At 48.8% G+C, this 13,237-nt stretch overlaps 1 protein-coding gene across 1 annotated transcript in view; it reads right to left on the bottom strand.

Annotated features, from left to right (window-relative positions):
• The window catches only part of LOC119461270 (protein Wnt-5b), an 87,762-nt gene that overhangs the window by 4,722 nt on the left and 69,803 nt on the right, over positions 1-13,237 (bottom strand). The window contains exon 5 of the mRNA XM_037722502.2: positions 169-430. Coding sequence (XP_037578430.1) covers positions 169-430 — 262 coding nt within the window. The remainder of the gene's footprint in view (positions 1-168; positions 431-13,237) is intronic.

The raw sequence follows: 13,237 nt of genomic DNA, 5'->3' as shown, positions 1-13,237 counted from the left end.
TGCCTGGACACTGGGCGCAACAGTTTGCCAGTATAATGTGATTGCCGGTAGAAAGGGGGAAAGCGGTATTATGTCGCAAACCATTTAACATGGCACAACTTGTAGTCGGTACTTATACTGCACTGGTTGGCCAACGGTCAATGGTCCGTAACGACAGACCGCACTCACCGAGCGTCTCGTTGTAGACGCAGTAGTCCGGCGACTCGTGCAGGTACACGAGGTCCTCGAGCGTGGGCACGTTGAATTTGCGGTGGCGCACCTGCAGCTTGCCGCGTCGGTTTAGCTTGACCTCGGTGGCGCTGTCGTACTTGTCCTTGAGGTGGTCGCCCACCTCGCGGAAGGGCGCCAGCTGCTTCCAGCAAGTCACCAGTGAGCACGACCCGGACACGCCGTGGCACTTGCACGTCAGGCGCATCTTACGGATCACCGCCTGCATTGCGGTTCAGTAAGGTGGCAATGTAGGACGTATACAACAGTAAAGTGACAGTAAAGGACATGCAGGCTAGGTGCATGTTCCTAGTCTGCATTCAACATGAGTTGTGTTCCTAATAACGATAAATGGATTCATATATGCGCTAATGCAGCGGCCCGTGGTTCAGCTTTAAGTAAATAACATATTGGCAAGGAAATAATATAGAGTACGGCTAAAGGTTTTAGTTACGACACCACCTTTAAGAATGGTTCTTTCTTTGTCTTTAATGTGACAGCGATGGAATTTCTTACAGGTCTCGAAATGTACTCATTAATAGTAATTGGCAAGTTACGGCTGCCTTTCTACGGGATTTGCAGCACAAGCGCCTGATTCCTATTACAAGCAACTGACATTTTATAAACATTTTCTGCAAGTACTTTCTTTGAGCAAGGGCTCTGTTTATTATTATTATTATTATTATTATTATTATTATTATTATTATTATTATTATTATTATTATTATTATTATTTGCGTTTTAAAGACCGGTCGTGCTAGAAAAGAAGTTCCTAAAGAGGTGTTGCAACTTTCTCCAATGGGACGAATTTAACAGTGATTTAACTGTGATACTATCAGAAAACTGAGGCGACCACAGCGTGCAACTGCTAAACAATGCGATACACAGGTGCTCTGCGATGCAGAGGTATAAGCAACGCAGCAACCCGTTAGATCAACAGATTTCTTAAATGTGTTGATCTAATTTGTTGAAGATGTTGTATAAAGAGGCAAAAAAAGAAGTTGAGCACTGCGCGCACATAGGAAGGTGCATAACAGTACTACAAGCTCAACAGCTACTCGTATGCTCTGTGCCCTAAAGCAGATTGGAGTTTCTGAAAACTGCTTCATAAGAAGAAAACAAGACACATTTCCGCGAGCATCAGTTGATCGGTAACGTAGTTCAGTGCAGCGTGAACGGCTACAAGTTCTGTCATGTTGCTTTGTGTGAAACTTCGAATTTAATTGCGACCCGTTTCGCTGGGCTGAACAACAGCTGCTGCTGAGCTGAAACGAAAAGTCAAGCCGCCGGTATAAATGTATATGCGGTCTCCGTATGTCAGACACTCTAACCGCGAGGTCAGTGGCTTCAGGTAGCGTCGTATAACCTTAACGACGCTACCTGGAGCTAGGTAGCCAGGAATTGACGACTTGCGCAATTCTGCGCACCCTCTACTGTGCAATGACCGAACTACAAAATTTGGTTGGAAAACAAGGCATATCCCCGATTTCGCTATCGGTGACATTTGACCGCTTCTCGGCCAGCTGAGTTGGGCTGAGTCACTTGCGTTTCACGAGATAGCGATAGCGCGGCCTGTAGTCGCTTATGCTGTCTCAAGGTAAAAAGAAAAAAAAAAGCGCGTCAGCGCCTATATCTACGACGACTCATTCCGTTTCTTATAAAATGGCGGAACGTCCAGATAAGCACCTTTGGTTGTAAAATGCAGTTTTCGCGCATGCGCATAATATTTCTGAAAATGATCGAATTGACCGTACGTTTGAGACTAAAGCACCACAGGGGAGGTGAATGTTTTACATGCAGCATAAAATTTGATTGTGTGCAGTCTTGGTCAGGGTTGACGAGTCGCGAGAATGTGGCTCGGGCTCTATGTGCCGGCAGGGAAGCCAACTGACGATGAGGAAGTGTTGAAAAGTGGTGAGTTCGACCTCTGAGACAGTCTACAGCTACTTCCGTTTGGACTCGAACGGTTTCTGTTAATGGCAACTGTTACTGATCTTGCGGCGCAACCAGAAAGCCCGTCTAAAGGTACGTAGCACTTGACCCTGCATACTCTCCAGTGTCGAAGGTTGGTCTTGCATGTATTTCATAACACCGGCAGAGTGTAACGTTGGAGTACCAAAAATAGCGCTCTGATGTGTGCACTTCTATCATGGATGACACACGTGTACCGCTTCTGTACTCGAAGGGAAATTTTTCGCCACAGGAACAATAGAGGAGGAAACTGAACTTGTGATCTTAACGTAACTAGCTTCACGGCCGATAGAAATGGGCTAGACGACATGGTTATGCGCGCAAGTCAAGCAACGGGCGCTTTTCAGTGTACAAGCTGAGGCCTCTTTCGATGAGATATATAGGGTGCCGTCAGGGTTGCCGGCCACTGAGTCCTTGCGTGCACTTGACGGCGGCTCATCGCAGGTGCTGGTTGTCCAGAACTGAACACATATTGGACGGCCACACACCGCACATCGTCAGTGAGAATTAGTTGGCACAAATTTAATTTTTTTTATTGCGATAAAGACTTGCCGTTAAGGCATATTGTTGATGTGTATTATATGTGTGCTGTGAGGCCTGTGCTCTGTATGAGTAGAAGCAGTGTTTTGTGGAATCTGTTATCATATATCCAGCGGTCATAGCTGGTTGTCACACTGTAGCTGAGGCCGGCTTGCAGTAGGAGACGCGAGCGTTCCGATTGTAAACCAGTACATGTCTATATTAGGTGGTATGCATCTGCTTCCATCACAGGGACAGAGCAGTATAGACACGTAGGACCCAGTGGTAAATGCGACCTGTTCCGCCTTGAGATCACAGCCGGTGTAAGGACCACTGCGGCCCGAAGCCTCCTAAGCAAAACTTCTACCGCCCTAGTAAGGTGAAGGGGGAGGGAGCAGAAACACGCTCGCGTGTGTCCTGCCGGCGAAAATTTTTACGTACTCGGAGCGAGTTAAGGGGCTGAGGTGGGAGGAGAATAGACAGAAGATCTGGATTAGAAGGGCAGTGTGCCTGCTGGTCAGCAGTAATGTTGTGAGGGTTCGCTGCATGGCCTTGAATTCAGTGTACCTTGACGCAAGTAGCTGTTTTACTATTCATAGTGTGTATTGTCTCGCAAATTTCCATCGCCTTGTCAACCTTCTTGAGTTCCTGAATAGCCGCTAAAGCATCAGTGAAGATATCTAGTTGCTTGATGGTAGGCAGCTTAGATGTCGCATCTTGCACAGCGTCGTGGATGGCTTGAAGTTCCATTACTAGAGCGCTGGCTTTCGTAGACAAATAGCGCTGGTGGCCGCTGATGAAATTATGCGTAGTACTGAGGAATGATGTCCTCCCGCCGTCTGGGAGAATAGCAGCATCCATACAGACTTTGCAGGTGTTAGCGCATGATGCATCGATGATATTGTGTTCGTTAATAATACCTGTTGTATCGCTGCGTCGTAACATCGTTGGCTTATTGGTTGTGATGCTGGTGAATTCCCAGGGAGGCATTGGATAGGGCTGATTGTCAATCCGAGAGCCGCGTTGAAAATGAGCATGCAACGCAGCTGCGGCAGCCGGAACAAGTTGCTTTTTTTTTAATTTCACGTGCTTTTTCACGTTGCAAAATTAGCTCTGCAATTGTGTTGAGCAGGGCATGTTCCTGTAAGGTTGGTATGGTAGTAATGCGGGGTAGCGCTCTGATTGTGCGCATAGCATCGCGATTAATCGTCTCCAACTGTGCCAACTGCGCCAAAGTCAGCCGTTGAAATTGTGCCCGATATAAAATTCGTGGCTGCAAGACCGCACGTATATGCCGTCGAGCTACGTCAGTACGAGCTCCAGCTGCCTTTGCTGCAATGCGACGAATTTACATTTCCAGCCCGGTTGCATACCCATAAGTTGTCCTACGTGCGTCATGAAACAAGCGGCAATTCAGGGCATTTCGCGAGCGAAACACTCTGCATGCCTCTCGAAACCCGTCCGCATGCGGGAGTGAACGGTGACGAACAGCTGTCTCACGCCTCTCTTCAAAAATTCGGTAGATGGCCTTGTATAACCACAGTAATTCTCTCTTTCTCTCTGTGTGTGTCAAAAGGGACGTGTGAAAAAAAAAAAATGAGCGATAAACGGCGCGCTAGGACACCTGTCCGCGTGACAGATCGGCAACGATGTGCTGGGAAGAGCATTGTTCGCCGCCGCTCCGAGCAGAATCGCCCTCTGTAGCCGAGCGTGTAGCGCATCGGCAGCGAGCGCCCTCTAGAGCACGCCGAACGATATAATGGCGTGCTCCCGACGAGTCCATTTACGGTGGCTCGGTCGCTGTTTCTCACGGCTCCCGACGCTGCCGCGGCAGCTTTCCGCGCGCTGCTGGCCTCCGCACAGCGACGGCGTGCGTGATGGATGGCGACTGAACGCAAGCGGGGCAGTCGATTATCAGTCACTACCATCGCGGGCAGCTTCGTGAGGCGCAGGCGGCGAGTTCCACAGTAAAAGAGCGTGCGCGCGCGGCAGGACTAGTTTGTCATATCTGAACGAGAGCTCAGAGTAATGTTTCCAAGGAGCATTCGGAAGCCGCTTCGAAGGACCTTGGGCGTTCGGAAGTATTGAAGGACCGACCGAGAACGTTGTGGCGCGATTGCAGGTTGATTCGCGAGCAAGAAAAGAGTGCGCCTTTTGGTCAAAATCTTTCTTTTCGTTTTCGTTGTTTCGGTTTTACTTTTTTTTTTCCCAGCGCTTGACCATGACATTAATCAGAGCTTTGTTTTTGAAATGTGCCTCGTAAATGTCACAGGCGAGTGTAGACACGATACGTAAATAATGGCTTCGGGGTATACTTGGCAGTTATGTTTTGGAAAAATGAAAGTGATAAATGGATTTCAAAGAGAGAAAATTAAATAAATTATTAAGTACTTGTGGACTTATTTATGAGACAACATGAAATCACTTGGCTCCGTGCGAATCTTAGTAGGCGGGCCTAAAATGAACGGGGTATAGGTCGCTGTCATATATGCTCCACATCGAGCGCTCTAGCGCATAAAGAAAAGCAAAAGATAAAAATTATGTTCACACGTTACCACGGAAATACTACGCTCGTGTGTGAGCGCATATTTGCGATTGATAAGGCGGGAATAACCTTAATCGCAGGGCAATATCGCGTTCCCTTCTGTTTGGCATAATATCCCCGAAAACAATGAAACTGCGATCGCTTTCGAATGGGCTGCATTTTAGCGTAAGAAACGCGATGGAAACAATGGGAAATGTACGTGTTGAGAAAAGGACAGAACTACTGCACTAAAATGTCTCACACTCCATATTTACTTGATTGTGCTGCCTGCAGAATGAATGAGCGACATGTACACGCTCATATCCAAACTAAGCAAGACCCAAGTGGTATATTTTAATGTTGCAGGTCAACGCACCGCCCTCCAGTGCATTCGTCATGAAAACTGCGGCCAATGGAGGTTTGGCCACTAGATTAAAGAATGTTGTTTATGGTACACACAATGGATCCCTTCTGAAGTTCGCTCAACAGAACCATTTTATAGCCGACTCGATTAATGTCGCAGGGCAAGCATATAAATGAGGAAAAGAAACAAAGTTGTACGTGCAGATGCAACGAAGAAATACTTGGGGCGTTTCTTCCTGTGCGTCTCGCTGTTAAAGGAGTACTGACTAGAATCTTCGAATAGATGGTGTCCAAGGCCACGCCACATGGGTGGTTCCTCTGAGTAACAGAAACAGATCCCGAAGGCTATGCTCTTGCTAACTGCACGTGCCGGAAGCGACTGTGGAGCCATAAAGACGTCATAGACGCTATGCTTTGGACACCACCTATTTTTGGAAACTCTACCTCGCCCTTTTCGTATGTAAAAGGATTTCACTTGGAAAGTATGAATCTCCGGTAGGGACTTATAGGATGTTTTAATTTCGTACTAAAGTTGGTCTCGAAACACCGGACCTACGTCATCGACGTTATCGTGACGTCATAACAAAGCAAAATTTGCTGACGTGGCGAAGCAGAAGACGAGACATGGTGACACTGCCCATAAGGAAAAGTGTTGCCGGCGGTTCTTGTGACTGCGCTCGCGTATAGCAGCCGCACACATTGCTGGGATTGTCATGACGTCATGAATAATGTGACCAGATTCCACGGACACCAAAGTGGGACGGAAGGGGAGTGCGGTCAGGGGGCGTCGCAGATAGAAAGGAGATTCTGCATTTTTTTTTATTCCAAGGTTTGTTTGTGGGAACGCGAACTCTTTTCCAAGCTATTCAGCAAAATTTGCACTTGCATTTCGGCATTCTTCCACGTGTTTCCAACACCGCATGCGTGACAAGCAAGAAGGCATGGAGCGCGTTGGCTGTTACGTGGCTCGTTATCCAGCGCATCGAGAAGTTTATTGCAGCTGGATCGGGAAAACGTACGAGCCGTAAGTGGTAATGCGTTCTATGTAGGAGCGGTGCGGTCTCATAACGATCGCGATATGTCTGGTCAACTTGGTCAGGAATCATACACATCCTGGTTACCGAATATGGAACTGATTCGTAGACACAAGTATTACAGTAAACTTTTGGGGCGCTCTGACGTTTGCCAGTACGTTTTCAATGACTTAAGAGGCTTGGGCCTTAAGAAAGAAAGAAAGAAGAAAGAAAGAAAGAAAGAAAGAAAGAAAGAAAGAAGAAGGAAAGAAAGAAAGAAAGAAAGAAAGAAAGGCAAGTCGAAAACGTCCCCTCAGTACTCCTTTAACAGTGCCCCTGCCGATCAGACCAGCTTGCTCGCATGCATGCACGCACGCCAGTGCTCTGCCAACGGGTTCCTCTAAGTAGCGCGTGATTCCGCCTCTGTTGCATCACACGGTCTGGGCGCGCCGCGCCCTCAACGACGTCGCCCAAGGCCCAAGCGCGATGGAAGCTCGTCGAGCCCTTTCACCGGCGCAACAACGGCCGCCTTCGCCGTCACCGCTCGACCCGACCCCGGCGTATACGCACTCTTGAGCCGCTGCGTCCCCGTCCGAACTCCTGATGCGATGGCCTGCTGACAACGGTTCATTAGCGTGCCAAGCACGGATCGAGAGCCTTTAGAACGTGCGCTTGACGCTCCTGCGGCTCCGACGGGCCTCTCTGGTTCCTACCTTCTTGTTTTCTTTCTTTTTTTTTTTTTCTGAATCGGCTCCCTCATTTTTAAACAGCATGAAGGGGAAACAAATACGGAGGAAGAAAGACGCGAGTGGCGAGTCCCGAATGATGGCAGCATCGTCGAGTGCTACCATGTTCGCTCATTGCTGCTGCGTCCTCGGCACGCCGAACGCGAGCGCGTACTCGAAGTGCGAGCTATATGCAAATGCTCGTCAGCCCGGCGAACACGGATGGCAGATCGCGAATCGCAACCTAGAATGGGCTTAGAGAAGAGCGGCGCAATTGTCATAGTTGGTTGGTCGCTCAAGTATCCGTGGATGAGGGAGAGCCAAAACACTCGTACCGTGTGTATGTGTGTGTGCGGCTCTGAGTGGCCTGTTGGGGATTTACGTGCTCGAGTGCTGACTTTCGACAGGGACCGCTGCACGAAAAAGGAAGCGAAAGCCAGGAGCGATTCCCGAACGTCGTCGCCGCTGCCATGAAAACTGGAAGCGATTTCCGAGCGAAGAAAAACCTGCCGTTCTTTTCTCCTTGGATGCACGAAACGTCAACAGCTACTAATAAGCTCGATGTACTCGGCGGACGAGGCAGCACTTTTTCAGACCTTTTTGCTACCTAAGTGTTTAAAGCGAGTGTTTAAAGTGTTTGAACAAGAGAATTAAGCCTCAGCGATTGCTTGCTTGCTTGATTGCCTGATTGATTGATTGATTTATTTATTGATTGATTGATTGATGGATGGATGGATTGATTGGTTTTAATGTGCCAAAGCAACACTCGGGCTATAAGAGACAATGTACTTGAGGGCTCCGGACTATTTTTGGCCACCTGGGGTTCTTTGACGCACACCTATTTTCTTTTTTTCGTTTCGCCATCATAAATGCAGCAGCAGCTGCCGGCAAAAGAACGCGCTACCTAGTGAAAAGCAGCTGAATGTCATAGCTACTTAGCCACCACGCTGCGGGTGCCTGATTCAGATGCCCGTTTATCGACGAGAAGACTTGTCTTCGTCAGGCCTTTGAAGAAGGCAGGTCCCCTTCTGGAAATGTTGGTTCCAGGCTGAAGTCATTACGGTCGATATGGGATTGCGGGTAGGTTCAGGGTAGGTTCATGGTAGGTCATGGTCATGGTAGCTTTCAAACTAATGTCTCCCGTGTTCGTCTACCATTCATCACTTCAAGTCTACAACTTCTTGTGATCGCTTTGTCTTGTTTGAATCATTTGTGTTAAATGAGTTTTGCGACGGCTGAGGTTGACGTTATACAGCGCCCGACGAAAAATTACGTACTCATTTAGAAGCATGATCCGAAACGAAAATGTTGAAGGACGCTTGGAGGACAGGCGCGCCATTTCCGGTTCTGCGTTTCGTTAAAAATTTAGCGATCGGATGCTGGCAGAGAGGGAAGTGTCTACGAGATTCTTAGCCCCTTCTTCCATCCGAGCGTGCGGTGAGCCATTTGTTAGGCACGCCGTCGGAGGAGGCGTAGCGAGAAGCTCGAGCTCTTCGCGCACGTCGTCCTCGAATCCTGGCACGTCAGCTATACAACGCGAAGAAAAAAAAATCTACGAAAGAAGAAAAAGAAAAGAACGAACGGAAGGTGCTTGTGGGTCAAGGCATTACCACAATCGGCGCGTATTCATGAGGCGCACCCGTATTATATCCACAACAAGGCAGATCGTCGTATTTCAGTTTTACACACTGTCGTCGACGATGGAACGAGTGTGTCCGAAGACGGCGGCGAGATACTGAGCAGGAGCTGGAATAGAAAGAAAAAAAAAAAAGAAAAACAGAAGGAAAGAAACCAGAAAGCAAGAAAACGAGAAGCCTCTCCAGGACAGCCCTGCCCTCCGGCTGTGTTGTTATGCAGATATGCGGGCCACAAAGTTGTATATATACCGACACTGCCAGTTTCAAAACAGAGAAAACTAAACCGAAGGAAAGCCAGTTCCGAGTAGTGGCACAGCCTGCATGTGTGTATAAAGGCAACAGAAGCAGCAGCATCAGTAGTAAGGGTTCAGATGCTGGCAGGCAACTAACGCATGCCCTCCCGAAGCGTCATTTTTGTCCCACTATGAATCACGGCGCGCCGTGTGTCCCCCCCACCCTCCACTTGCAGTGCACCTCTCGCTCTCGTATAACTCGCTCTAGCCCTCTAGAAGCAGGCTGCGTACAAGTGGCGCGAGACGGCCGCCCTCCTGTTGCCGCTGCAACGCACCGGGTGAGTCGTTGAACTCACGACGGAGGCATTTGCAGTAAAGAAGAAACGGCGCGCCACCTCCTCCTGGCCGCGGTCTCCGAAGCGAGCCAGGCGCTCCTGGACCACCGTAGACCTCGTATACCCTTCGGGTCTGTCACCTGCTCTCGTGGGGGCCGGAGGAGCGAAGAAGGCGAGAGAAAAAAAGACCGTAGACATTTTGCGGCTCGCGGGCCTGCATGCGCGAGCGAATATACACGCACTATACATGTATACTGCATGCAGAAGTAACTCTCATTCCTTCTTTCTTTTAGTTATTAGTTTCCTTCTTTGTTTTTTTTTCTTTCTTTCTCTATTCCTTCCAACTCGCGAAGATTCACGCGCGCCCCCGTGTGGCCGTGAAACGTTTAAACACGTCTCTTTGTCGCCTCTGGGTCGACGTTGATTGGGCGATCCGACTCGGTTGATTGATGGGTCTAGTCCGTTCTGTGTGCATATACGGAGCGACGGACGTCGTCTATGCGAGAGGTGTGAATACGGTTCGAGCGCGTGTGTGAACGGGGGCCCGTCTGAGAACGAAAAAGTAATAAATAAAATGGGCGAAGGATTGCTTCTGCGCCTAGTACCTATCCCAATCTACTGACGGGCTGGCTAGCTAGCCAGGTGGAGATAACTAGGAGGCACCGAAGCTTTGACTCAACCAGCCACTCCTCCTGGTATGCGTTTTATATAGATGTATGAAAGGATTTAACAGCGTGCCTATAACGGTGTGCAATATAACAACAGTGTATCTGTTAGCGAGCAGGTGCGCTTTTACCACGCACGGGGGAAGCCAACAAGTGACAAAAGGAAATACGCAGATGCAAGACAACATTAATTGGAATCTGAATGGCGCGACGCTTGTTTGCGTTAGTCGAGGTAGCAGCAGCATGACACGAGCACATTCTTGTTACCTGCAGCTGTTAGCTGTATGTGTCAGGAGGACAAAGAGCGATGTAAGATGCTTGTCGAGGGGGAAAAAAATGAGAGGTATATGTACACTTAAGTACGACACGTACGTAAATACGTTTAAGGCGTCTACACCCCTTGTTTCACACTGCCAGATACCCATTCTGGGCGATTGGTCAAGAATGCGTGGGCACATACCTAGTTCCACATGTACACTCACAAGTTTTAGGACAGTGAAAGCGTTAGCCCCTCAAGATTGTGTCGTACGGTACAAGCACATCACTCTCATGGCAAGCGGCTAAAGGCCCGACCACACGGAGCACGTGATAGGCGTCTCGCTACGCGTACACATGAGCGTACGCGTCTCCGAGTCCGCACGCGTGCGACGAAGCTGAAGGGCGAGCAGCCACACGTACGACACGCGCGCAAGGAGCGCTTCATTGCGAGTTGCACACTGATGCTATAGTTCACCTACGAGGGAAGCGCTCGTGTTTGGGTTTGAGGAAAACTTATTCATAACTTGCGCATGAGAGGCAATCGCGATCGAGAAATCTTATCCCGATCGGGCTCGATCGCGATTGAGAGGGCCCCACCTGTGACACCCGTTCAAACTTTTGAGCACTTGCCTGTTACGGCAGCGTTGGCACCCTCCTCGGCCCGCAAGCATCTCGTCACGTGCTTATTCTTGGAGTGCATGTGCTTTCGCCGGCCAAAGGGCAGGCCGATCCTAAACGCGGGCGACCAGCGTGTCATTATTAACGCGTTAAGGGCCCCGTGTCGCACAAAACCCGGCGTCGGTGTCTAAGAAAATAATCCCTAGCCACTCCGACCGCGCAGGCCCTCCGCGTGGCGCAGAGGCGCTGGTGAACTAAATGAATTTCTCAAAATAAAATGCGTCAGAAAAATCGTAAAGTACGACTTAACCACAACCTACAGACATTATAGCGTCGGATTGTAATTTGAATGTACGAGAAAACATAATTCTGTTACAAAGAAACTCAAACACTAACCCCTTTTCCAGCATTTCCAGATGGCGCGCGCCTCCTCGGCAGGTTAGGGTGCCTACATGCAACGCCGTTTTAAAACGGCGTTGCATGTAGGCACCCTACGGCAGGTCAAACTGGCACTTAGCCTGTCTAATACGTTTCGGACGCGCGCGCGCCTCGGGGCAAGAGCAAACAATTAATAAAACAATGAAAAAGGCTCTAGGTCCTTCGCATTTTTATATATTACGGCTTGTATTGACCCTGTAAAAATGTCTTCCTAGCAATGCATGTGGGTTTAAAAGTGAAGCCGCCTTTAAGGGGATCGGTGTAAGCTTGGACTTTGTAAGCTGGCTTTCCCACGTTGTCTGTTGCAGTGAAGCCTACTCATAAAGGAATATGCGATGCGATCGGGGCTCGAAATGCTATCGCGTTCCACTCTTAACGGCGAAGCTCAAGCGTTCATCGTCTTTGTGCGACACGGAACCAACGGTGACTACCGGCGCTTTAGCACGATTCCGAAACCATCCATAACGTCCTTCAAAACCCGCGCCGGAAGTTTACATGCTGGCCAAAGGCTTCCCCTTGCGTCGCGCACGCTCAAAAATGACGCTCAGAATCAAGTACTACGTGATGCGCGCGCGGCCTGCGCGTCTACCCTTGTAGACGCGTATAGGACAAATACGCACGGCCTCGCAGACGCGTGATCCGTAGCCAGGCGCGTTCAATTAGCGACATGTGGTTGGGCCTGAACAGAAGGATGACTGAACAGACGGAGTGAAGTAGCACAGCCGTCAGCAAGGAATGCAGTTACTCGCGCCTACCGGGCTATATTTCCACTGTTCGTGCAGCGCTCACTAGCTTCAGGGCGAAAGAGCCGAAGAATGCTGTTCGCTTTAAAGTGATGCTGTTATCGAACTCTGCTACCCACGGATGGAATGCGCAAGGCATGCTGGAAGAAGAACAGGGACCTGTAACGCTGCCGTTGGGTACACCACGCGGCTATCGAGGGATTCCGCGTCAGGACAGACTTGCTGTACGTGGACGTGTCAATGAAGCCTCACTGATGTAACGTAATTGTAGAGGCATTTAAAAGCGGGGTGTAATTTAGGTGGGAAGACTGGGCTGTAATTTAGGTGAACGTCCGGTAACAGGTTACTAATTTGAGTGACAAGAAACTAGCAGGTGAGGCCACGCGTAGGGACCTTAGAAGTTTAATCGACTGTTAACAGAATGTGTCGAAGTAACAGGGTACGTTAACAATTGGCTCCTCCACCTATAGCATTAAGAGACGAAAGAAAAGCACCGAAGTCTACAATGATATGCACTTTGTACGTATGATGTAGACGGGTAAAACTTTGAACTGACTATAAGTCTCTTTCAATGTCCATCATTGTGTCTCGAGCTGTATCCGGAGTTGTTTTTATAAATATTGTTTTAGAAAACTTAGAAACAACAACAGGACGATTGCAATAATAAATCATATTGTTCACATCGTGGGTCTATTAATCTAGCATCTTAATTAGGATAAAATGTATCGAATTAATGTTTTACTGACCGCGGGAGCCCATTCCATCTTCTTGACGTTCTTCAGACCAACGTTTAGCTCATTTTTCACGGGGCATTAATTACTTCAGCTATGAGTTACTGTATATGGCTCCCCTGCGGGAGCCATATACAGTAACTCAACCAACGTGTGAATGGCTGCAGAGGACGCATTGAACGTGCCAGGCCAGCTCGTTTTATTTGCTGTATTTGTACAATGCTAATAAAAGTAGCGAGGAAAGTAACGTTAGAGTA

This window comes from Dermacentor silvarum, chromosome 8, assembly GCF_013339745.2.
Source record: "Dermacentor silvarum isolate Dsil-2018 chromosome 8, BIME_Dsil_1.4, whole genome shotgun sequence".
Classification (NCBI taxonomy): domain Eukaryota; kingdom Metazoa; phylum Arthropoda; class Arachnida; order Ixodida; family Ixodidae; genus Dermacentor; species Dermacentor silvarum.
Note: the sequence above shows the minus strand (reverse complement) of the source record. Positions and strands in the feature narration are given on the sequence as shown.